Source organism: Culex quinquefasciatus, chromosome 3 (genome assembly GCF_015732765.1).
Source record: "Culex quinquefasciatus strain JHB chromosome 3, VPISU_Cqui_1.0_pri_paternal, whole genome shotgun sequence".
NCBI lineage: Eukaryota > Metazoa > Arthropoda > Insecta > Diptera > Culicidae > Culex > Culex quinquefasciatus.
The window spans coordinates 172,953,656-172,978,355 of NC_051863.1; the positions used below are offsets into that span (position 1 = coordinate 172,953,656).

Consider the following 24,700-nt stretch of genomic DNA (forward strand, 5'->3'; position numbering starts at 1 on the left):
ATCGGTGTTGATCCAACTAACTTCACAGCGGCGAGATAGCCGAGATGGTTGGGGCGCGGACTTGGTAATCTGGATATAACTCTCAACAGATTGATGTTATTTTTGGAATGTACAAAATTCATTTATTTTTCTTTTGTACATGCTTTTTATGTACACTTTTTCGCATACAAAATTACATGCTTTTGCTCACAAAGGTGATGTGCATGCTTTTGCATGCGATTTTACACAGATTTTTTTTACTGTGTTGGTGATTGTCCTTGGGTTTGAGATTTCCAAAAAAAAAAACGTGTCTACGTTAACCACGTGGATGGACCCTTCCTAAAGTTATCTTTCAGAAAACTATCTTACAACACACATCACACAAAAACTTGACCTGAAATTATCTTGCCCGAAGTTATCTTGCAGAAATCGAGGTGAAGAAATCTTTGAGAGCTTAAGTTAAAGCGCAGAAAGTTATTTTACAAAAAAATGACCTGAAGTTATCTTGAAAGAAGTTTTCTTGAGAGAAATTATCTTGAAAGAAGCTAAAATTAAGTTATCTTGAATTAAGTTATGCTTGCAAGATAAATTTTTACTACATTGCAAGATTACTTTGGCTATCTGTCAAACATAGTTGTCCCGAATAAATCATTAGAGATTAATCAGAATACTATTCTTATGAAGGAAAAAAATACAACATTTTCCCGGTTTGACACTCAAATTATTGAGTTTTTACCGGTTTGGCCACCCGAGGTGGCCATCCTGTAGTTAGCTACAGGAAATCGGTGGAGTTGGGTCTTTTTGAAGATCCAGAGTCGAAGTAAGGTGGAAGTCGGCAAATTCTAAGCACCCGGAGATTGAAACGCTGATTCTCCAGAAGTCGTTGTCGGGTCAGCTGTGGGAGTTGGTGAAGTTGGTGGCATGCCACTGATCGCAAGGCGATTCCGTGGGGATTTTACCTTATCCCCTTAAAAAAGTGGAGCATCAACACTTCCAGACATTGGAATATGTTCTATTCCCAATTGTCAATTCCTAGGCAGTTGGGCTTCCATGACGTGGAGAACCCCAGTTCGCAAATTATCGTCACCTAAATGGGAGTCGACGTCGCTTGAACAGCTACCGGACTCCATAGTCAGTTGTGATAAGCAACGAAATTCCGTGTAATTCTTAAAGCTCAAGATTTCCAAAAATCGATTACATCACCATCAAGCTAACAATTAAACCACCCGCAGGTGATATGCGTAATATTGCCCGTGGTGTTGAGCGATATGATTTATGGATTCCATTTACAGCTTTATGACCCCACAATTGGTATCGCACCCGAAACCAAGGCAATCCAGCCCGTCAATCGATCCACGGAGATCAACCGTGTGTCGCGAACAGAATTATGATTGTTGGGCCTTTTGAATGCGGCGTTGCCGCCCCAGCAGCGTCCTTTGTCCGCGAAGCTGATCCTAGATTTTTACGACCGATTCCAGGTAGCCGTGGGCGATCGGTAGCGAAACGATTTTTATTGTTTTGATTTGAAGACGTGGACCGCTGCTTTTTCGCGCGCGCGCATCAACCTTGCCGCAGAGTTTGAAAGTTGATTGACTGCCGCCAACAGCCGCAACGTTCCCGGGGCTGGAACTTGTCCACTAAATAGGTTGATTAGCCGCGTGATGCAACTGTAAATGGGCAGCGGACGCGAGAGTGGGGATTGGAGAAAAAGTGGAAGTTGCCTTTTTTGATTGCGGGACCCGTTTGATGAGTGCTATAAAGTTGATTAGGTGCTGGAGTTACAATTAATCTTGTTTTTTTGTTACAGCTTAAACATACTACTAGAAGTTCCCAATCACGGACGTCAGAATCGAGGTACCTAGCGCAAACACCAGCAAATTTGATCGAAGCTGAAATCGGGTAAGTACAAGTGTGATCAGTGTTTTAAGCAGCAACCTTCAATCGGTAAGTACCCTTCTATCAACTGTCAAATCGGCTTCTGTTTTGCATTGCATTCTGTCAAATATCTACAATTCAATGCAAACAAAGCTCCCAAAAAGCTCAACACACAGGTCTTGACCGTGAAGGGGCTGCAGGCCACGAATGATGGATCGTTTTTTCGCCAGCCAGGCCACTTTTGTGTGTACGAAAAGGTCCACGCTCGCCGGACCAAGGTTTCACCTTTTTCGCGCTACTTTGCGAACCTACGTAGAGGCTGCTTTTTGTGTGTGCATAGGAAATGCGACGGGTGAAATTTGATCCACTTAAAAGCGACGACCAGGTTCACCTGTGTGCGTGTTTGACCGTGAGCTCCTCTAACGAGATGGTGCAGGTGTTTTGCGAACGTAACTCTTGGCTGTTCTTTTTCGGGGTGTCCAATTTCAGCGCTCAACGGTCAACCAACCGTGGATGAGCAGGTTCCCTTAACCACCTCTAATCATCGTGGCGACCCCAATTCTACGGATCCATTGACCTCCAGTGAGCGTCGCCCACAGCAGCGTTCGTCCCCTCTAATCGAACAAGTACAGTTAGAAGTCAGTGAACGACGAAAACGACGAAACGTTTTCAGTGTTGCAACGATATGCAACGAGCGTCGATTAGAACTTTGTACCAGCCGAGAACCGGCCAGCAGCATCCACTTCTTGCGAGAGCGAGAAGGTAGCGATGCTACCGAGCGCAAGATCCCGCGCAAGAGCAAGTTCTATGCTTCTAAATGCGATTAATGTGGCACGAACAAAGTGTGTGAGAGAAGATCAACGCGACTGGTCTACCTTCTGGTGCTCGCCATCTTCGTACAGGGTAGAACGGGATGGAAAACAGTTCAACAGGTTTTTTTCCCGTCGCGTAGACGCGCTAAAGTTGTACTCACTTGGCGATCTTTATTTGGTGCAGGCTGGGATTGCCTGGTTGATGTTGGAGTCACCCTTCTCTATCACGGACGTCACTGACTAGTTTAGTAACAATCTTAGCTTGCAAAAGGATACAGCTTCTCTAACACGGACTTCAAAGTAGAGGTACCTGTGAACGTTTTGAAGCTGTTTCGAAGTTCCAGTTATTGGGTAAGTACAAGTAGCAGATAGTAAGTAGATATGGTAAGTACAAGTTCTGTCAATTCAGTCACTGTCAAATCACTATTGTTCATACATTGCATTCTGTCATTCAATGCAATGTATACTCTAGCGACACTACAAGCCTTGGCAAATCTCTTCCAACTTTCCTTCCATCATCTCCATTCAGTTCAATTGCCTTACTTTGGCGCGACCCCCCTGCTTCCCTCTCCCGATCTCGATTCTACGATCTGCGCTCTTTCTCACTCTCGCCATACTCCTCTCTTTCAAGTACTCGCGCAATAGCTTCCCACACACACACGCGAGCTGCCCGATCTCTCATATGTTTTTCATACGCCCAATTTCCCTACCGTCTGGCCGACTTTCGACCGGTCCGACCCGGGCTCCCGACGCCCGAGTGGCAAAATTACCCAGGCCGGCCGGTTTCCGCCCCAACCGGAAGCAGGAACTTACCGAAAAAATCCTCCCACCGTTCGGAACCGTCCGACTCGATGTCCATCTCGGGGGCCGATCTTCGATGCTCTGATTTTAGGCTCTATGCTGAGAGTTCGATAAACGGGCCGCTGCTACTTTCGGGGTAAACGCCTCCGGCGGCAGCTCTCCGTTGCTCCGAAAATGATAGTAATCGACTTTGAATTCCAACACACTAGTACACGCACAGACACACACATGTGAGCGCACTTAAACACTTAATTGCGGCGCGCAATCACTTTCATTTAATAAGCCACATCTAATCATAATAATTACTCGGATTGGCGAGCTGAACAACATGCTCTCGGCCGGCTCTCTTCTTCACCTCGTACACGGCCTTTGATAGCTAATCTTCCTCGGCTTCTGTTTTTTTGTTGCTTTACTTTCCGGATGATTCAATTGTTGTGCTGTAGCGTGCACGATCGACTGCTGAAACACGCTCGACCGATGATCTTCACCTCTCTTCCAAATGTTGCTTTTTTTTATAAAACAAACACAAAACAAAAAAAAAAATAAGTAGATGAAATTCCAGAAGCGCAAACCCACTGAGCCGTATCCAGCAAACAACAACGGCTCGCGTTGTCAATCACCTTCACCCCCGAACACCAACTTCATTCAAATTTCCATCCAGAACACGGGTGACAACATGCTCCGCTAGCGATTGATACACATCGGTGCACAATCCCTCGCGAGGACGGCCTCGTGCAGCGATCTCTCGTCGCACAGCCGCCTACGATTCTAGAACACACGCTGAGCTTAAACCTGACTGCTTAGATGTGTGCTAGAACACCTCGTCGTGACGAGTCTTCTCCCCACTGACTTCGCCTGTGTATGTGTGTAAGTATTTCACGCGATTATTAATAAACACCAACGGGCACACGAAGGCAGTATGATTGTTTTATTGCCTTGAGTGCGTTAGAACATTGCTCAACACACAAAGAACACAGCGCACAGCTCACGGGAATAAAACAGGCTACTTTGTTTTGCTTTGCAACTTCCTCAAACTGTTATTATTACACACTCTTTCTTCTCTCGCACTCTTCCGTGCAACTAATTCAACAACAAAAGCCGCCACAGGAACTGCACGGCCCAAGAACACCGAAATCTGATAAAACCGCGAGAGGAGAGGAAGCAGCGAACGAAAACAAAAATCCGGGAATAACCAAGCGGACGTCAATCGGAGAGCACGTCCACGCAACACGAAGCACAGAGTGCAACTAAAACCCGAACGGCACCGTGTGCAGTAGCAGGCAAAGCCGAACAAGAACGGGCGTGATGTGTTGTGTTATGGTGGGTGAAAAAGGTAGAGAAAGCAAAACACAACAACAAGTTGACTTTGACGGCTGATTAGTGCGCTGTCAAACGCGAGTATGAAAAGGAAATAGATAGAAGAGAAGAAAACAAGAAATTTTATGAAAGGGAACTCCGTTGCACGACTTGAAATTAAATGTTGCGCGACATACCAACGTGACAATTTTCAAATGAAACAAAACTGTTCAGAGTCGAAACGGGCACAAGCCTGGTAAAAATAACTCTTTTTGTTTTACACTTGTTTTCGACAAAAAAAGAAAAAAAAAACTAAAAACTAAAAACTAAAAACTAAAAACTAAAAACTAAAAACTAAAAACTAAAAACTAAAAACTAAAAACTAAAAACTAAAAACTAAAAACTAAAAACTAAAAACTAAAAACTAAAAACTAAAAACTAAAAACTAAAAACTAAAAACTAAAAACTAAAAACTAAAAACTAAAAACTAAAAACTAAAAACTAAAAACTAAAAACTAAAAACTAAAAACTAAAAACTAAAAACTAAAAACTAAAAACTAAAACTAAAAACTAAAACTAAAAACTAAAAACTAAAAACTAAAAACTAAAAACTAAAACTAAAAACTAAAAACTAAAAACTAAAAACTAAAAACTAAAAACTAAAAACTAAAAACTAAAAACTAAAAACTAAAAACTAAAAACTAAAAACTAAAAACTAAAAACTAAAAACTAAAAACTAAAAACTAAAAACTAAAAACTAAAAACTAAAAACTAAAAACTAAAAACTAAAAACTAAAAACTAAAAACTAAAAACTAAAAACTAAAAACTAAAAACTAAAAACTAAAAACTAAAAACTAAAAACTAAAAACTAAAAACTAAAAACTAAAAACTAAAACTAAAAACTAAAAACTAAAAACTAAAAACTAAAAACTAAAAACTAAAAACTAAAAACTAAAAACTAAAAACTAAAAGCTAAAAACTAAAAACTAAAAACTAAAAACTAAAAACTAAAACTAAAAACTAAAAACTAAAAACTAAAAACTAAAACTAAAACTAAAACTAAAAACTAAAAACTAAAACTAAAAACTAAAAACTAAAAACTAAAACTAAAAACTAAAAACTAAAAACTAAAACTAAAAACTAAAACTAAAAACTAAAAACTAAAAACTAAAAACTAAAAACTAAAAACTAAAAACTAAAAACTAAAAACTAAAAACTAAAAACTAAAACTAAAAACTAAAACTAAAAACTAAAAACTAAAAACTAAAAACTAAAAACTAAAAACTAAAAACTAAAAACTAAAAACTAAAAACTAAAAACTAAAAACTAAAAACTAAAAACTAAAAACTAAAAACTAAAAACTAAAAACTAAAAACTAAAAACTAAAAACTAAAAACTAAAACTAAAAACTAAAAACTAAAAACTAAAAACTAAAAACTAAAAACTAAAAACTAAAAACTAAAAACTAAAAACTAAAAACTAAAAACTAAAAACTAAAAACTAAAAACTAAAAACTAAAAACTAAAAACTAAAAACTAAAAACTAAAAACTAAAAACTAAAAACTAAAAACTAAAAACTAAAAACTAAAAACTAAAACTAAAAACTAAAAACTAAAAACTAAAAACTAAAAACTAAAAACTAAAAACTAAAAACTAAAAACTAAAAACTAAAAACTAAAAACTAAAAACTAAAACTAAAAACTAAAAACTAAAACTAAAAACTAAAAACTAAAAACTAAAAACTAAAAACTAAAAACTTAAAACTTAAAACTAAAAACTTAAAACTAAAAACTAAAAACTAAAAACTAAAAACTAAAAACTAAAAACTAAAAACTAAAAACTAAAAACTAAAAACTAAAAACTAAAAACTAAAAACTAAAAACTAAAAACTAAAAACTAAAAACTAAAAACTAAAAACTAAAAACTAAAAACTAAAAACTAAAAACTAAAAACTAAAAACTAAAAACTAAAAACTAAAAACTAAAAACTAAAAACTAAAAACTAAAAACTAAAAACTAAAAACTAAAAACTAAAAACTAAAAACTAAAAACTAAAAACTAAAAACTAAAAACTAAAAACTAAAAACTAAAACTAAAAACTAAAAACTAAAAACTAAAACTAAAAACTAAAAACTAAAAACTAAAAACTAAAAACTAAAAACTAAAAACTAAAAACTAAAAACTAAAAACTAAAACTAAAAACTAAAAACTAAAAACTAAAAACTAAAACTAAAAACTAAAACTAAAAACTAAAAACTAAAAACTAAAAACTAAAAACTAAAAACTAAAAACTAAAACTAAAAACTAAAAACTAAAACTAAAACTAAAAACTAAAAACTAAAAACTAAAACTAAAAACTAAAACTAAAAACTAAAAACTAAAAACTAAAAACTAAAACTAAAAACTAAAACTAAAACTAAAAACTAAAAACTAAAACTAAAAACTAAAAACTAAAAACTAAAAACTAAAAACTAAAAACTAAAACTAAAAACTAAAAACTAAAAACTAAAAACTAAAAACTAAAAACTAAAAACTAAAACTAAAAACTAAAACTAAAACTAAAACTAAAAACTAAAAACTAAAAACTAAAAACTAAAAACTAAAAACTAAAAACTAAAAACTAAAAACTAAAAACTAAAAACTAAAAACTAAAAACTAAAAACTAAAAACTAAAAACTAAAAACTAAAAACTAAAAACTAAAAACTAAAAACTAGAAACTAGAAACTAAAAACTTAAAACTTAAAACTAAAAACTAAAAACTAAAATCTAAAAACTAAAAACTAAAAACTAAAAACTAAAATCTAAAAACTAAAAACTAAAAACTAAAAACTTCTTTTGCAAAAAATTACACTTGTACTTTTAAAGTGACCTGCGCCGTGTTTGGGTGGTCCGAAAAATGACCATTTTCTCCTTTTTTTTACAATAAAAACATTTCCATATTATTCGAATTTACGATTTTAAAGCTGAAAAATCATCACCAGCCCACGATTTTTTCATTTATTTTTTTTGTGTAGATAGCCTTACAAAAAGAGTCACAAAAAATGTGAGAGGGAGCAATGCTTGCACCCAATGCAATTTTTCAGTCATTTTAACATAAAAGTCAATATAGGGGAAATATACCCATTTTAAGCCTAATAAGCGGTCGTGTTTGAAATATGCTGAATAATCTGGAGCGTTTCTTGAAATTCATAAAAACCAAGTAAACCAACCAGTTGAGCAACTTTTTGTGAACATCTATTTTCACTTTCACTAAAAGTTATGCTATTCCGTTTAAAAGCATTTAAAAAAATATTTCCCAAATGTTTTCTAATCAGACGAGAATGCATTGGGCCACGCCCATTTTTCTATTTTCAGCTTAGGCTTCATCCATAAAGTACGTCACGGAAAAATCGGCCAAAATTTACCCCCCTCCCCCCCCTTTGTCACGCTTTTCCCCTAGAGCGTGACATACTTTATGGATGACGCCTTAGTTCTGTTTTCTTCCAGCGCTCTTTTGGGTCTGCTTAGTGCTGCCAATTGTAATGAAATTTTAAGCGAACACTCACGAAAAGAAGCATTTATAGAGAAAGTTTCCTGGCATCACTGGCTCACTCCAACAGGCGCTGCACCAGCATGTTGGTGGTGTTGGTGGCCACCCTTGGTTCTTTATTGGTCTTCACTTCTCGCTCGGTTTTCTTCAGCATTCGATTGGAATGGGTCGTCAAAAGTCAAACGTCAAAAGACTTGGCGCGTTTGTTTTTTTATGGCGTTTGCTAATTATTTACGTGTTTCGGGATTATTTTTCAAGTGAGTGACTTACTAATGTGCAAAAGAACATGTTGCCGGTAGTTGGAAGCAATTTCATATCTTAAACGTTTTAGAAAAACGTTAACGCAAAAGATGTTGATGTTATCTTGTGTGTGGATATGTGTGCCTACAAAATGATGAGAAATGGTGTCGCAAAATTGAAATAATGATCAAAAGTGCATTAAATTTGATCTTTTTGGCCAGTAAATGGCGTACATTTGTGTGTTTACTCGAGGCGGTGCAATTGCTTGTAAGTTAAGTTTGGAAACGGTATATTTCCACTTCAAAATAGATTTTTGAAATACATATTTCAACACTGCCGTTTTGGTCGCCATCTTGGATTTAAAAAAATAATATCAGGACATCGAAAATAGGAGTTTATGCAACAAGTTGCAAAAAGAGGATTTTTTCAGCACGTGTCGTACATTTATCCAACGAGGTTCACCGAGTTGGATAAATACGACGGTGCTGAAAAAATCAAATTTTGCAACGAGTTCCATACAACATTTTTTGTAATTTCGAAAAACACCCATTGAGTGAAATTTTAAATCGAATTTTCATGTATTTTGTCAATAAAACGTTTAAATCAAAAAAATGTTGAAAAGTGTTCCTTTTCGAAACAAGTGCTGAAAAGTTCAACTTTTCAGCACCCATTTCAGTGCTGAAAAGTAGAACTTTTCAGCATTTATTTTGAAAAGTGTTGCTATTCGATTCTGTTATTTTTGGTACAGAAAGTAGGCTATTTCGCCGTTCAAGAATGACAGGAAAAGTAAGTAGTTTCACGACGGAATTGCACAAATTGTTTTTTTTTATGACTAGATTAACCGAAGTTAATTTTTTCTCAGGCCTTCGGTCAATCGAGTCTGAACTGTTATTGTTTGATTTTATGAGGTCACAATGCCTCTTGCGTTCTTTTGAAAACTAACCCGAGAATAGCTCTAGTGCCATTCATCCTGAGTTATTGCAAACCTTTCTATTTTCGTTGCTTTTCTCAATCACTCTGAGTTTTATTTACTCTCTCCTACACTTGAGTTATGAATCAATTTTCACTTCCTTATGCCACGATTATAACTCGTCAAATATTTCTACCGGTGACGCTCAAGGCCCACGAATCAACGACAACAATAAACGCCTTTTCAATTTTCCTCCGCGTGTTTGCAGAAAATCGTAATCAACTGAATCATATGCTTATATTTGGTTTCAAAATGAGTGTTCAAAACTTCGCCTACAACTAGGCAACTCAACAACCGCCTCTCATCGAAGACCGCGCCAACGCCGAAATCGCTAGCACGCTGCTTTGAGTTCCCCCAACTCACTCTCCGGAACTCTCAAATCGGATTGGCAATCGGCAATAGATCCAGCCTTCCTTCCTAGAGGTGTTGTGGAAGGTGTGTGCCTGCACGGGGTGGAGGCGGCCCGGGGTCCTCTGAACAACAAAATATCAACAGTTTGCAGAGAGCGAATTTGGTCAGTGTTTTCCGCAGTGTCAAGCGTTGAACATCGTGGGCGCTGAGGGTGGCTTGCTTCGATTGATCGAGTGGAGTGCTGTTCTGTGGTGGACTTTTGGATTCGGCCTACTGTGGCTGGTGTGGGGCCAAGTTCTGAATGGAAAAAAGTGCTGAAATCGACTAACATTAGGTCCGTAACGTGAACACAGGTGCCTGCTTGGATGTGTGTTTGTGTGCACTAGCCAATTACAGAGTGTTTGTGCAAAAATTGTGTTTTTTGGAGGATAATTCTGGAAGACGTCGGTGAAATTTGGCCTCCCCGCAGTTGGTCAGCACTTTTTTGCGCCGTCGTTGAAACAGTTCACTGGAAAAAGAATAATAAAGTGTCGTGAGTTATGTGATTGAGTGAAAATCTGGCAAAACGATCAATCGGAAGCTTGTGGTCCTGAAAATATAAGTAAGTTATTTAGATATGTATAAATTTGTCTAAATTTATTATGGCTTCACAGATATCTAAGAAAAAGTTTCAAAAATAGCTTCAAAAATAACAACATCGAAATTACAATTGACATTAATGTAAAATACCTGAAATAAAAAAAAGATGTGCAATAATTGCACTCCCCACCCTACTTTAAAACGGTTTTGCAAATTGATTCCATCAGAGAGTGTGACAAATAAATGAGTGAACGCGAATATCGCAAAATGCGGGGTCTGTTTTGTTGATTTGGTCGAGTCTTGTTGGTTTTTTGTTTTTGCTGCAAACTGCAAACTGTAGAAAACTGTTCTTGTTTTTTACAGCTCTTTTTTCTCCTTTTCTTTCGAGAGGCAAAGTGAAAATCCCACACACAGAACTGCTCCGGTCTCCGGTGTGCGGAAGCCTTTGAAGAAAAAAAAAATATATAAACGAGAACCATTTGAGTTAAGATTCAGCATTAATGTTGAACTGGTTTGTTGAAATTATTTTCAAAATTTTTGTGTATTTATTTCTTTACTGGGGTTTGATTGATTTTTTTATTTGAAAGAGACAAACTTTTATCCTCAATGTATATTAATAATTATTTATTTCATTAATAAGGCCACTACATTTTTTAAAGTTTTTGTAACCTTCCTTTACATTTTTTTTGTTTTAAAAATAAAAAAAAAACTCTAGATAAATTTCCATGTCTAAGGGAAAAAGCACAAAAAAATAAACTCATGATAAAAAATCATGAAAATTTCTGTATTTTCCTAAACAACGCGTTGCAACGGTTCAAATATCTAAGTGTGTAAAAAGCTAAAATAAAGTTTTATTTGGTTATATTGCAAAAATCAATGTCATATAGCAGAATCTCAATAGTTTATAGTCGGCTTTACTTTTCTTTTCAAAGATTTTTTTTTGCGATATGCGTGCTAGCGTGGTTCATTAGGGTGTAATAACAAAATCCATTTTCCAGCACAGCAATTTTTTAGTCCCTTTTGGGGTCCTAAACAACTCCCAAAAGTTTGTGAACGGTTGGTCCAGTCCTCACTTTGCGCAAAGCGATTCAATTTTCCATATAAATTTGTATGGGATTTTTTCTGAATTTTTGAAATTTTCCAATCTTTTCGAAAAAAATATTTTGAAAATTTTTAAATCAAGACTAGCATTTTAAACGGGCGTAATATTCAATTTTTGGCCCTTTCAAAATGTTAGTCTTGATTTAAAAAATTTCGGAATATTTTTTTCGAAAAGATCGGAATATTTCACGAATGTTTCATGTTATAACATTGAAAATCGGACCATTAGTTGCTGAGATACCGACATTAAAGAATGGTGGGTTGTTTTGATGAGACTTAGAAAACTTCAATTTTCGTGTTTCTTTTTCTTAAAGTGGCTCTATCTCAGCAACCCGAGGTCCAATCTTCAATGTCTCTTAGACAAATTTATTTTCTGAACTTTTCAAAAAAAATATTCAAAGAAATGGTCACTCATGGTCACTATTTTTAAAAAATCGAAAAACTGCAAATATTTCACTAAAATGAAACTTTCGGTGACTATATCTTGAAAACGGAGCCCTTTATCAAAAAATCTGTAAAGTACTTTTCGATTGCAAATTCAATTTTGCATTAAAAAAATAATGTCAATTTGTAAAACTTCGATTTTTTCCAAAAATCACTATTTTTTCAAAAATTCATGACTCGGCAGATTTTTTGACCATGTTTCTCTTTGGCTCAAAAGTTGCGGATTTTTGTCCCCTAAAACATATCAAAAAATCTCGAAAATCAAAAAATACGTATTTTGGAAAATTGAGTTTACGTGCTAAAAAAAGTTGAGAAAAAAATATGCAAATTTTTTTTCCGTTACCTATTTTTTTCTCAAAAGTCCTCAACAATACCTACAACTTTGCCGAAGACACCAAATTGATCAGAAAATTCACTCAAAAGTTACAGCTGTTTGAATATTTACATACCATTTTTGTATGGACAGTAGCCACAATTTTATGGAGACTTGTAAGGGTGAACCAATGACGCAAAATAGCTTATTTGGTCAAAGGGAACGCCCCCACAAAGTTTGAGTCAAATCAAAAAATACAAAAAATAAAAATGGTCAAAATCGGCCGATTTCGTAGAGAGTTGCTCTTATATTAAATGCATATATTTTTTTATATATTATCAATTGATTTTTTCAGTGGGTTTAATTCATGAAAAAAATTGCTTTATTACTGTTAAAAACTTTGATTGTTGGACTCTTGAAAAACCAACAATCAATGTCACATTTTCCAAATATCGTTGAATTGTTCGAAAAATTATTCAAACATGTTTTTGACTTTTGGGTTCGTTAAAAAATTACGTCCCCAAATATGGGGTGGGTGTAGTGGGTCTAGGGTTTGTTTTTGAACAACCTTTATAAGTTTATAATTTTGTTTTATAAACTGAGGTTAGAACCCTCCAAAATTTATTTAAAAGTTAGGGGTGAAAAAAATGTTAGAAAATAAAACCAAAATCTGGACATAAAAAAAAACAAATATTGTAAACAGTTTCGACAATTAAGAATAAACTTTCAATCTTTAATTTGCCAATTAAAAAAATATTTTAATATATTTTTCATATTTTATATTAACATATTAAATAAGACGGAAATTTCCGTTTATTCATGATGTTTGCGCACATACTAGCGTCAGATTCCCGGTGCCTTGCAAAATCGGATCTTTCTAAATTAATCAGAACTCGCGGGTTGTACAGAAAACATTTATTCTCAAAGTCGTCAGATTTATTCGCGGTCAGTTATTTGGACGGACTAAAAGTGGACTGTAAACACTTAAACTTAGCTAAACTGCGTCTGATTTAATCTGAACTGGTCAGTAGTACGGTTCGCAGAGCAATGACCAACCGCTAGTCGGTGCCTGCTGGCCAAAGCTACTTATTTGAACATCAGAACTCCAGGCACTCACTGGATGTTCTGTTTCTGTTTGTATTTGTTGTGCTGACTGTTTTTGTGTTGCTGTACTAGAGCATAATCTGCACTGGCTCACAAAATCTACTCAGACCTGATCTGGGCGCGATCACATGAATAATTAATATTTTGCAATTATGGAAAGTACCTTAAGGTCGGTACAATTTTTATTAAAAGATTATGACCCTCGGCTCTGGTCGAGGGTGAGAAGGTTTCTAAAAAATAATTTTCAAGTTAAAGCATGATTTTTAAATTTCCGACAAAAAGTATCGGAAAATGTGTTATACATTTATAGTTATGCAACTATGAAAAATGGCAGAATATCAATTAATTAATGAAAAACTTTTCTTAATCCACCATAAGGTGGTTGGAGCCTTCCTCACATTTTGAGTGTAATGCAGTGTAACTTTTGATAGGATCAACAGATCTTTAATCTACTAAACTCGTTGGAATGGTCTTTTGATTACCTATCCAACGACATGTCGCATGATAGATCCGGACAACGTATTCATAGAAATATATGAGATCCGGCCTCTAAAAAGTACATAAATAACACTTAAGTGCTTATATCTTTTGATAGGGTTGTCAGATCTTCAATCTTTTGAACTTGTTGAAAAGGTCTTTTGAATACCTTTCTATAAATGTATAACAAGACGAGGTTTCTTACAAAAACCACCTTTTTTAAAATCTTCCGGACTTTTGTTAAATTTGTTTTTTTAGCATAACTTTTGAAGTACTTAACTAAAAATTATCATTTTCAATAGCGACTTATGGAACCCCAAGACGGATCACATGAGACCAAAACTGTCCAAATCGGGTCAGCCAGTGCCGAGATAACTCAGTGTAATTTTTTTATCAACATCCCATTACACACGCACAGACATTTGCTCAAAATTTGATTCTGAGTTGATATGTATACATGAAGATGGGTCTAGGAGGTCAAATCAAGAATTTCGTGTTTCGAGTGATTTTATAGCCTTTCCTCAGTAAGGTGAGGAAGGCAAAAATCCTAAACTTTAACGGGTTTTACCGATCTGTTGCCCCATTATTCAACAACGTTTAAGAGATTTAATAGTCTAAATATGTAAAAAAAAAAATGCTAAAATAACCAACATACAATTTATTGCAAAAAGTTTACAATCCATTTTAACATTTATTTTTTTCAATGTTAAACTGAATTTTAGTCAATATGACGGCCAAACCTTTGAAAACCTTGATTTTAATTTTACTAGCCGACGAAAAAAATAAATCATATTTATTTTCTTCGATCGTTTCGAAAACATTGGTACAAATTTTATTTATAGTTTTTGTTTCCCCACCTCCCTCCCCCCATCAAAGTTAAAGAAATTAATTTAGAATGCATTCCTCATGCGCTAAGAATCACTTTTAGCGTTTTTGGGTTACTTTAAAAAAAAAATGAATTTTTGAAAAAAATGTTGATGTGCAGTATCACAAAAAGTTTATTTTCGCTAAAATTTTTGTTTTCGTCAGATCTTACATTTTTTTAAAACTAATGAACTAATGATTCCAACTTTAAAATTTTAAAAAAAATTATGAGTTCTTCTTTCCAATGCTTTTTAAAGATCAAAAATTGGTTGAAAAATGGATTTGAGCAATTCTCTACAAAACCGGCCGATTTCGACCATTTTTATTTTTTGTATTTTTTGATTTGGCTCAAACTTTGTGGGGGCCTTCCCTATGACCAAAGAAGCCATTTTGCATCATTAGTTTGTCCATATAAATTTCCATACAAATTTGGCAGCTGTTCATACAAAAATGGTACGTAAATATTCGAAAATCTGTAACTTTTGAAGGAATTTTTGATCAATTTGGTGTCTTCGGCAAAGTTGTAGGTATTGTTAAGGACTATTTAGAAAAAATAGGTACACGGAAAAAAATTTCCCGATTTTTCATTAATTTTTCACAAAAACTCAAATTCCCAAAATACGTATTTTTGATTTTCGAGATTTTTGATATGTTTTAGGGGACAAAATCCGCAACTTTTGAGCTATAGAGTCAAAAATCTGCCGCCGAGTTATGATTTTTGAAAAACTTGTGATTTTGGAAAAATCGAAATTTCATACATAAAATTTTTGATCTCATTTTTATGCAAAATTGAATTTGCAATCGAAAATTACTTTACAGATTTTTGATAAAGGGCCCCGTTTTCAAGATATAGCCACCGAAAGTTTGATTTCAGCGAAATATTTGCAGTTTTCGATTTTTAAAATAGTGACCATGAGTGACCATTTCTAAAAATATTTTTTGAAAAGTTCAGAAAATTTGCTATAAAATTGTCTAAGAGACACCGAAGATTGGACCTCTGGTTGTTGAGATACAGCGGCTTAAAAGAAACACGAAAATTGAAGTTTTCTAAGTCTCACCCAAACAGCCCACGATTTTCTAATGACGATATCTCAGCAACTAATGGTTCAATTTTCAATGTTAATACATAAAACATTCGTGAAATTTTCCGATCTTTTCGAAAAAAATATTTTGAAAAAAATTAAATCAAGACTAACATTTTAAAAGGGCCAAACATTGAATATTATGCCCATTTGAAATGTTAGTCTTGATTTAAAAATTTTCAAAATATTTTTTTCGAAAAGATCGGAAAATTTCACGAATGTTTCATGTATTAACATTGAAAATTGAACCATTAATTGCTGAGATATCGTCATTAGAAAATCGTGGGCTGTTTGGGTGAGACTTAGAAAACTTCAATTTTCGTGTTTCTTTTCTTTAAGCCGCTGTATCTCAACAACCAGAGGTCCAATCTTCGATGTCTCTTAGACAATTTTATAGCAAATTTTCTGAACTTTTCAAAAAAAATATTTTTAGAGATGGTCACTCATGGTTACTATTTTTAAAAATCGAAAAACTGCAAATATTTCGCTGAAATCAAACTTTCGGTGGCTATATCTTGAAAACGGGGCCCTTTATCAAAAAATCTGTAAAGTAATTTTCGATTGCAAATTCAATTTTGCATAAAAATGAGGTCAAAAATTTTATGTATAAAATTTTTTCCAAAATCACCAGTTTTTCAAAAATCATAACTCGGCGGCAGATTTTGACCATGTTTCTCTATAGCTCAAAAGTTGCGGATTTTTGTCCCCTAAAACATATCAAAAAATCTCGAAAATCAAAAAATACGTATTTTGGGAATTTGAGTTTTTGTGAAAAAAAATTAATGAAAAAATCGGGAAATTTTTTTTTCCGTGTACCTATTTTTTTCTAAATAGTCCTTAACAATAACTACAACTTTGCCGAAGACACCAAATTGATCAAAAAATTCCTTCAAAAGTTACAGATTTTCGAATATTTACGTACCATTTTTTTATGAACAGCTGCCAAATTTGTATGGAAATTTATATGGACAAACTAATGATGCAAAATAAGCCTCTTTGGTCATAGGGAAGGCCCCCACAAAGTTTGAGCCAAATCAAAAAATACAAATAAAATCCATTTCCGGTTTTGGTAGAGAATTGCTCATTTTTGAGATTGAAGCCCGTTTAGAGGCGGGGTTAGGTCGTAGAGGTTTAAAAAAGTAAGAATAGGTTATTTTTTTAGAAATAGCTTTTTTTTTGAAAGAAATCCTAAGCAATTCCTACAACTTTGCTAAAGACACCAAATCGATCAGAAAATCCGTTCTTACGATACAGATTTTTTTATTGATGGCTGTCAAATTGTATAAAATATTGGTCCTATTTTTAACAATCAACTCCAGGTGAGTAAAGTTATTAAAATTCTCTCCAATAAACTGATTAACTAAATCAAGTTTTATGTGACCATATTTTTTATTTCATCGCCAATCAACCAAAAACAAAAACTGCCCCGTCACTCAATCAATCGTCGAACTGCTCTCCAGATCTACAGCTTAAAGCAGCCACTATCACGCTATCGTGACACCTTTCGCAGCAAGCAATTAAAGCAGTAGTTCAAACGACACCCTCTCCATCTCCCCATGAGTTAGTATTTTAAGAACCGAACAAACCACTTGTCGACATTTTCCAGTCCATTTCGCGCAGTGTTTGCAGTTTTACGACTTGACGCGCACGATCAGATTTCAAACACAAACAACAAACTTTTACAACTTGACTAGAGTCCTAGTCGCGCCGTCAAGTATCGAGAGATGTTCTCAAGTGGCCCCCGCTGGAAAAACAGCTGATTCCACTTGAGCCGGACTGATAACTGCAGTCTTCCGCATTTCAACGCGTTCCCTGGCAACACTCTGCCTTCAAATTTGAATTTCGCACATTCTTCGCACAAGAAGAGTGACAATTCTGTGTGATAAGTGGGTCGCGCGCACTTTGCGTCCAAAAGGGATGCTTTTATTTTTGTACTATCTTATCTTATCTTGGGGGGAAGACGACGACGATTCCACCTCCACGCACGCGGTCTTGTCTCAAGTTAGTGGTTCCGAGAATGCCACAATCTGGATTGCACAACCCTTTTTTTGTAAACAACAACTTTTGCAGCAGGTTGAGCGCATCTCACCCTTTGTTTTAGGGTTGTACCTTAGGTTGCCCACGAAACGTCACCAAGTCGTCGTTGACGTGCTATCTTGTCGCACTTGAAAATTTCTGCAAGTGCGACAACTGGCCAAAGGGATTTCCGGTCAGAACGCATTTGACACACGTACATGCCCGAATACCGTAAACATTTGTAATTATAACTCGAAACAAAGGCAACCAAATTCAATCAAACTTGGAGACAATGCAATGGTCAACCAAACAAAACGTGTTTGTTATTGTTTACATTGCGCGCTCTAGCTTTTGTTTATTCAAAGTCAAACATTAAAACGCGTTTTTCTCGAAACGTCAAAAAGCGACGTGCGAAAAGATAGCACGACAACGTCGAAGCGGAGACAATGTCGTTTCACCAAAACGTGTAAGGTTACGACGAGCCAGGATTGTTAACTTTAGTGTAAACAACCGATAAGCCCGGCCGGCATAATGCCAACGTAATGAATTGTGATTGATTGCGAGTGGACGGCGAGGGATTTTGTTTATTCCCGGGCATTGTGTTTACAAATTCTGGAAGGAAGAAAACTCGCGATGGCGGAAGTTTGCGGCGATATCTTGGGCGGGAAAACGATTAGATTGCTGGTTTTCTTGAAACTGGGGGCAATTGGTCAGATTCACGGTCAGCGTTTAAGTTTGTACGATTGATCTACTACAACTGGACTGTTGCTGAACAGCTAGGCTGTTGCTGACCAGCTAGACTGTTGCTGAACAGCTAGACTGTTGCATTTGCAAAACTGCTAGATTGTTGCTGAACAGCTAGTCTGATGCTGACTAGCTAGACTGTTGCTGAATAGCTAGACTGTTGCCGAACAACCAGGTTGTCTTGGAACAGCTAGACTGTTGCTGAACAGCTAGACTGTTGCTGACCAGCAAGACTGTTGCTGACCAACTAGACTTTTGCTGAGCAGCTAGACTGTCGCTGAACAGCTAGACTGTCACTGAACAGCTAGACTGTCACTGAACAGCTAGACTGTCGCTGACCAGCTAGACTGTTGCTGACCAACTAGACTTTTGCTGAACAGCTAGACGGTTGCTGAACAGCTGACCAGCAAGACTGTTGCTGACCAGCTAAACTGTCACTGAACAGTTAGACTGTCGCTGAACTGCTGACTAACTAGACTGTTGGTGACCAGCTAGACTGTCGCTGAACAGCTAGACTGTTGCTAAACAGCTAGACTGTTGCTAAACAGCTAGACTGTTGATGAACAGCTAGACTGCCGTTGAACAGCTAGACTATTGCAAAACTGCTAGATTGTTGCTGAACAGCTAGTCTGATGCTGACTAGCTAGACTGTTGCTGAACAGCTAGACTGTTGCTGACCAGCTAGACTGTTGCTGACCAACTAGACTTTTGCTGAACAGCTAGACTGTCACTGAACAGCTAGACTGTCGCTGAACAGGTAGACAGTCGCTAACCAGCTAGACTGTCGCTGAACAGCTAGACTGTTGCTGAACAGCTAGATTGACAGAATGACAAATTGACAGATTGACAGAATGACAGGTGACAGAATGCTTATTCACTTTGACACTTTGTTATCACTTCACACTCACTTACCTGCATCACTAAACGTCAAGTTCGTGTTGTTATGTTTCGTCAATGTCAACGTCCGTAATAGAGGAATCGTTTCAAAACCATTTCTTCCCGAACAAACCAAAACTTTTAAAGACCTAATTGCCGAGACCATTTCACATCTTGAATGGACGCATCAACGAGCCGGCTATACATTTTGCGTTGATTACCTTTTCCTGCGCGTCGCCGCACTGCCATTCATCCGAGCTTTATGGTGCCGTAAAGTTCGCACGTGGCCACCGGTATTACACCGGTTGGAATTCGTCTGCGGGGCGCACGTGAGTCGTCGAAGGTGATGATGCTGAGCTGCTAATCGTTATAATTATGCATGATGTAAGCAGTTTTAGCCTCAACCTTTCGCGGGACGACGTCCCGAACTAATCTGGGTCCTCCAACAGCTCGATGTTTGGAAGCAGCGGGGAAGCTTCTAGCCTGCCAAGATCCGGCTGATTGATGTCGATTTCGCGCCTACTGCGAGGGGTCAACCGCATCATACATCATCATTTTTCAAACCTGAAGCTATTTCGCTACCTGAATTTGGTTTCCCATAGGTCATGGCCGCGGGGGTTGCATTTTTCAAACGCGCGCATTAGCATAAGACATCAAATTTCGTCACATTTTTGAAGTTTGTTTACGCCGGATATCGCCCACCAGACGAAACCTAACCTAGAGATATTCGCACACAGAGTCGCGTGCTTTTCGGGGGAGTTACTGGATTTCATTGATCTTGATTTGATTTTTTTTGTGCAAACTCCTTTCCACCGTCATCGCGAGATGTTTAATTCTTGGGGTTTCTCTTTTGGCATCCTGTTTGGCGTTTGTGTTTGTTTCTGTCTCTGGCTGGCAAATCGACGTCTGGCCAGCGACCGCTCGAGTGGGTGAAGAAAGAGCCACAGGTCGTGGGGGAATCGATGACCTTTTTGTGCGATTACTTTTGGGCGGTTGGCCAGATTGGATTTTTTTTTCGGGGGGGATCGAAAGTGAGATGAATTTGGGGGGATTTGGGTGATACAATCGCGTTGAGGAGACTTGAAAAGTCTTTGCAGTAATTGTACATGACAAGTTGAGCTCAGAACAAATTGGGACTAATTGGCCGTTGGCAAGATCTTTTAGGTGAGTCGATTTTGGTACTTGTTTTGAACATAATGAAGAATCAGTACTTATAAACTGGACTAAATTGTAATTCTGGAGACTTCTAAACTCCGCAAATCAAGATTTGCAACTCAAAGCTAAACAAACCAGTGAAACCCCGTTGAGCTCTGCTCAATTTCAACCATGTCCCAATCCAGCTCAATTTGCACGTCGCTCCAATAAATTTGCCCGTCACTCGGGAGCGCAAAATGTGCACCAAATTCGCAGAAAAATTGCAAAAATTTTGCATGTAGCAGCTGTTTACATTTTCGGGACCAATACCTTTAGTGTCAACCTGTTCTTGGAAAGTGCTCGACTTGAAAAAGTGTGTTTATTGAAATTCTTGGAAGATTTGCGCAGTTCATTATTGCTTCGACGATCTTCGAAATAGAGACATTCTGGCGGATATTCGGGTGAGACTGGCCGTCTGGCAAGTGATTCAATGTCATTGGAATGCCACACGGCACTTGAACCAATAAAGCTGGCAAAGCGTGGCTGATGGTACAAGTTTGGCAATATTTGACTAAGCGAAAAAGAACAACAAAAATCCTTTAATACAAAAACATTCTGGAGAAAAAATTACATTGCTCCTTTAACAAGCTGACAGTTCAACTGTAAGATAGGTTTACATTTTTGACAGATTAACAGTTTTGACAGATTGACAGGTTGACAGTTTGACAGTTTTGACAGTTTTGACAGATCCAACTTACCTTTACTACACCAAATCCCGGATTTTCCCACGCTCCCCTCACCGAGGTACCTCAACATTGACGTCCGTAATCGAGATCACGCAAACCTTCCTAGCTGACTGAATTTTCCGCCCAGCGTTGAGCTACATCATCACCGACTTCCTCAACCTGCTCTAACCCACCTTCCGTTCCGTCTCTTCCTCCGCACAGGATCAGCCAAGTCTCCACACGACGCTCAACCACGCGCGCCCGCGCTCCAAGAAGGTTGTGTAAATCTGCGATCAACCGCAGCCTACTTGGACCTCCGGTTTTTGTCCTGCTGCAAGCGGGCTAGTGTTTCTGCGGTTGCCACCGAGGTGAGTCCGCTACCTTTTCAGCTGTCACTTTTTTTTTGTGGAAGTTGCGCAGCTACCTGTTTGACGTCTTCATGATCTGGATGTGACAATCGCGTCGATTGATGCCGCCCGGGTTCTGGAGGTTTCCTGCCGGGATGATGTCACGCGCTTGTTTTCGTTTGCAATGTTTCAATTTGCATACGCGCAAGGTGCGCAGTACACCCGGGGGTTGAAAACGGTCGGGCAAACATTCGGACGGGTCCTGTTTACAGTGGGGTCGTTTTTTTCGCTAGAAATCTTGGAAGTGATCTCAGCTCTCGGGGTTCAACAAACGGTCCGAAAGAGAAAACAGTGAAAACATTGACTATTTTTTACCCATTTAATTGAACGGGGACACACTCGAAGCGCGCGAAAGACACGACTTTGATTAAGTAGATGATTGTTTTTAAATTGCACGACACGTTTAGTCGCTGGTTGGCCGATCCCAGTAACCCCTGGCAAGTAGGCAAAGCCTACTTGGATGACTCACCCACACCCAGGGGCGATCACTCGCTCGTATAAGTTTGCACTTTTGAGGGCAATTATAAATTTTTGCTTTTGACAGCAACAATCAATGATTTCTAGCTGCTGGACACTTGACTTGTAGTTCCACCAGAGGGATGGGAGTGCGAGTTAGAAGCACGTGCCCCAGGGCGATTTATTGCTCCTGTAGCGTGGCAACAAAAAGGCAGGTCGTTCATAAATTAATTGAAACCCAAGCCGATCATCGGTTGCAACGTCGTCGTTCTCTTTGAGGTTTTCCAAGGAACTACACACTGGCAGCAACAGTGATGACAGCAGAAGGGACGGCCCCCTTCTCGGTTGATCTATGCAACGTGCGCCAGATCGAAGCAGGCCGGGCTTGCACAATTGACATGTGGATTAATTGAAACATGAAACTCCCCCTCACTGTGTGCATCACAATCTATATCGTTTACACGCATCGTAGCAGTCGCTGCCGCCGCAGCGATGACGACAAGTGTGTTTACCTTTCTGACAAGTGGTTGGATTAATTTGTGTAAATACCGGGGCATGTTCTCTTGGCTGAGGATCTAGTGTTGGGAACTGTGACAAATTGTTATGAATTGGTGAAGGTTTCGTTTAGGGACGTCAAGGTTAAGCGATCGAAGCAATTTGTAGCAGCGTCAAAGAGAATTAGTGAACGCTTCGATTACGGACTTCAAAACTAAGGAACCAGAGCAAGAGGACTGCTGCATTGAAGTGAATTAGTGAAGTGTAGTGAAAAGTGCAAGTTAGAGAAGTGAAGTGTTCTGTCAATCTGTCAAGTCTGTCAACAGTCAACTTTAGAATTCTGAGAATTTCATGAACTCTAGCTTTCGGACTTCCAAGAAATTCTCAAATTCCCCTACTCAACAACAATTTCGCCCACGGTCCACGCCCGATTTTCCCGCATCTTCCCGGTTCAAAAGCCTGACCAATCTATCAAGCTGCAAATTGCTAGGGACAGCCGCGCCAATTCCATCGCCAATTGGAACCAGTTAACAGAACGCAAACCGGCACCCAATCGATCATTTGCCCAGATAAAGAGCCCGGTTCCCCAAATTCTTCCCGCCAGCACCGTTGGCGGTCATTGGCAAGTGTCGACGGTCGTCTCGATTGCAGTCTATCGATTTTGGCACTGCGCGGGGAACAGATGATGACCCAAATTCGTGGTGGTCGGGGTTTGCAATTTTTTTGGCGATTGTGTCTGGCAATTGTTGACGTCGACGACGACAAGTCTGATGACATCAGTCTGGAACGAACTTCGTTAGAGGGGAACGGGAATTGAAACTGATTACAATTTTTGGAAATGGATACCTTTAAAGTGCAGACTTGTTTGATTCATCTGATCGATCGAGTCAGCTGAATGAATGGTGACAGGGTAAGAACTGGTAGGAAGGAGTGAGGTAAAGGTTTTGAATATGAACTTCAAGGTCAACGAAGCAACTAGTGGTTGAATTTTGATCCATAGACAGAGATGCCAACATGTTTTTGTTGTAAATTGGTACATTGGAAGCATGAAAGAGACTTTTACTAAAATTGGTAGCTAGAACAAACGAAGGCAACGATTTTAACTGCTTTCAAGACCAACTTGATCGCTTGGATGAACATTGGTAGCAATTACATTAACTACTATCTGGGCCAAGAGGATAACTTTGATGAGAATGGGTAGCAAGACCAGAACGCTTAGTAAGATTGAAATTGGTAGCTGAACTATCTTTATTTATTTGACTAAATTTGATAGCAGACATTTTTGAACACTCGAAACTAAGAAAATTGGTAGCAAGATCACTCTTGCCAACAAGATTAGATTGGTATCTGGACAATCTTGTATGACAATTAGCAAGATCCACTCAAAACAACCTTGATAAAAATTACTAGAGCGGAAAAATGTTACGAAATCCAGTTTAAATACACAAAAAATGGTCGCTACATCATAACAACCAATTGGTAGCAAATAGAATAGAACGAAATAAGTTGCAAGTTCAGAGTGAACAATCAGATTGCAGGACCATGACCCCTTGAGTAAAAATTGGTAGCCAGCCAAGAGCATCCAACTGGTTGAAAAATTTCAGCAAAACCGGAATTTTCAGTTGGATGAAAATTGGTAGCAAGCCCAGAGCAACCCATTAAACTCAAATTGGTAGATGAACCATCATGTTTAATTTGTATATAATTGGTAGCCAAACCTACTTCAATACTTGAAATAAAATTGGTAGCAATAGCAGAGCAATGATTTATAATTGGTAGCAAAACCAAAATGCCAAATCCGATTAAAATTAGTAGCTGAGTCAGCTTGATCACTTTTAATAAAATTGGTAGCAACTTGAAAATTTTAAAGGAAATTGGTAGCAAGACCAGAACAACCAACTGGTTGAACAATAAGAACAAAACCATCCACATTAACGACCCCCGGGTCTTTTGTGGTCTCTATTGCAAGTTTCAGCTCGAACCTAGGAGTCCAAAGGCTTGAATGGGGAGAGCACCCAAACCTCTTTTT

General features: G+C 37.4%; 2 protein-coding genes across 3 annotated transcripts in view; one reads left to right on the forward strand and one right to left on the reverse strand.

The window, feature by feature from the left end:
* The window catches only part of LOC6052394, a 208,501-nt gene extending 203,774 nt beyond the window's left edge, over positions 1–4,727 (reverse strand). Inside the window, exon 1 of the mRNA XM_038265704.1 lies at positions 3,480–4,727. Within this exon, the coding sequence (XP_038121632.1) occupies positions 3,480–3,525 (46 nt within the window). The 5' untranslated portion in view covers positions 3,526–4,727. The remainder of the gene's footprint in view (positions 1–3,479) is intronic.
* A 5,278-nt stretch (positions 4,728–10,005) lies between these two features.
* The window catches only part of LOC6041172 (uncharacterized peptidase C1-like protein F26E4.3), a 68,403-nt gene continuing 53,708 nt past the window's right edge, over positions 10,006–24,700 (forward strand). Inside the window, exons 1-2 of one of the 2 annotated variants that reach the window (XM_038262570.1) lie at positions 10,006–10,455; positions 21,536–21,681. The gene's annotated coding sequence lies outside the window, so the exon portion shown is untranslated. The remainder of the gene's footprint in view (positions 10,456–21,535; positions 21,682–24,700) is intronic. The other variant, XM_038262574.1, reaches the window with a different exon arrangement.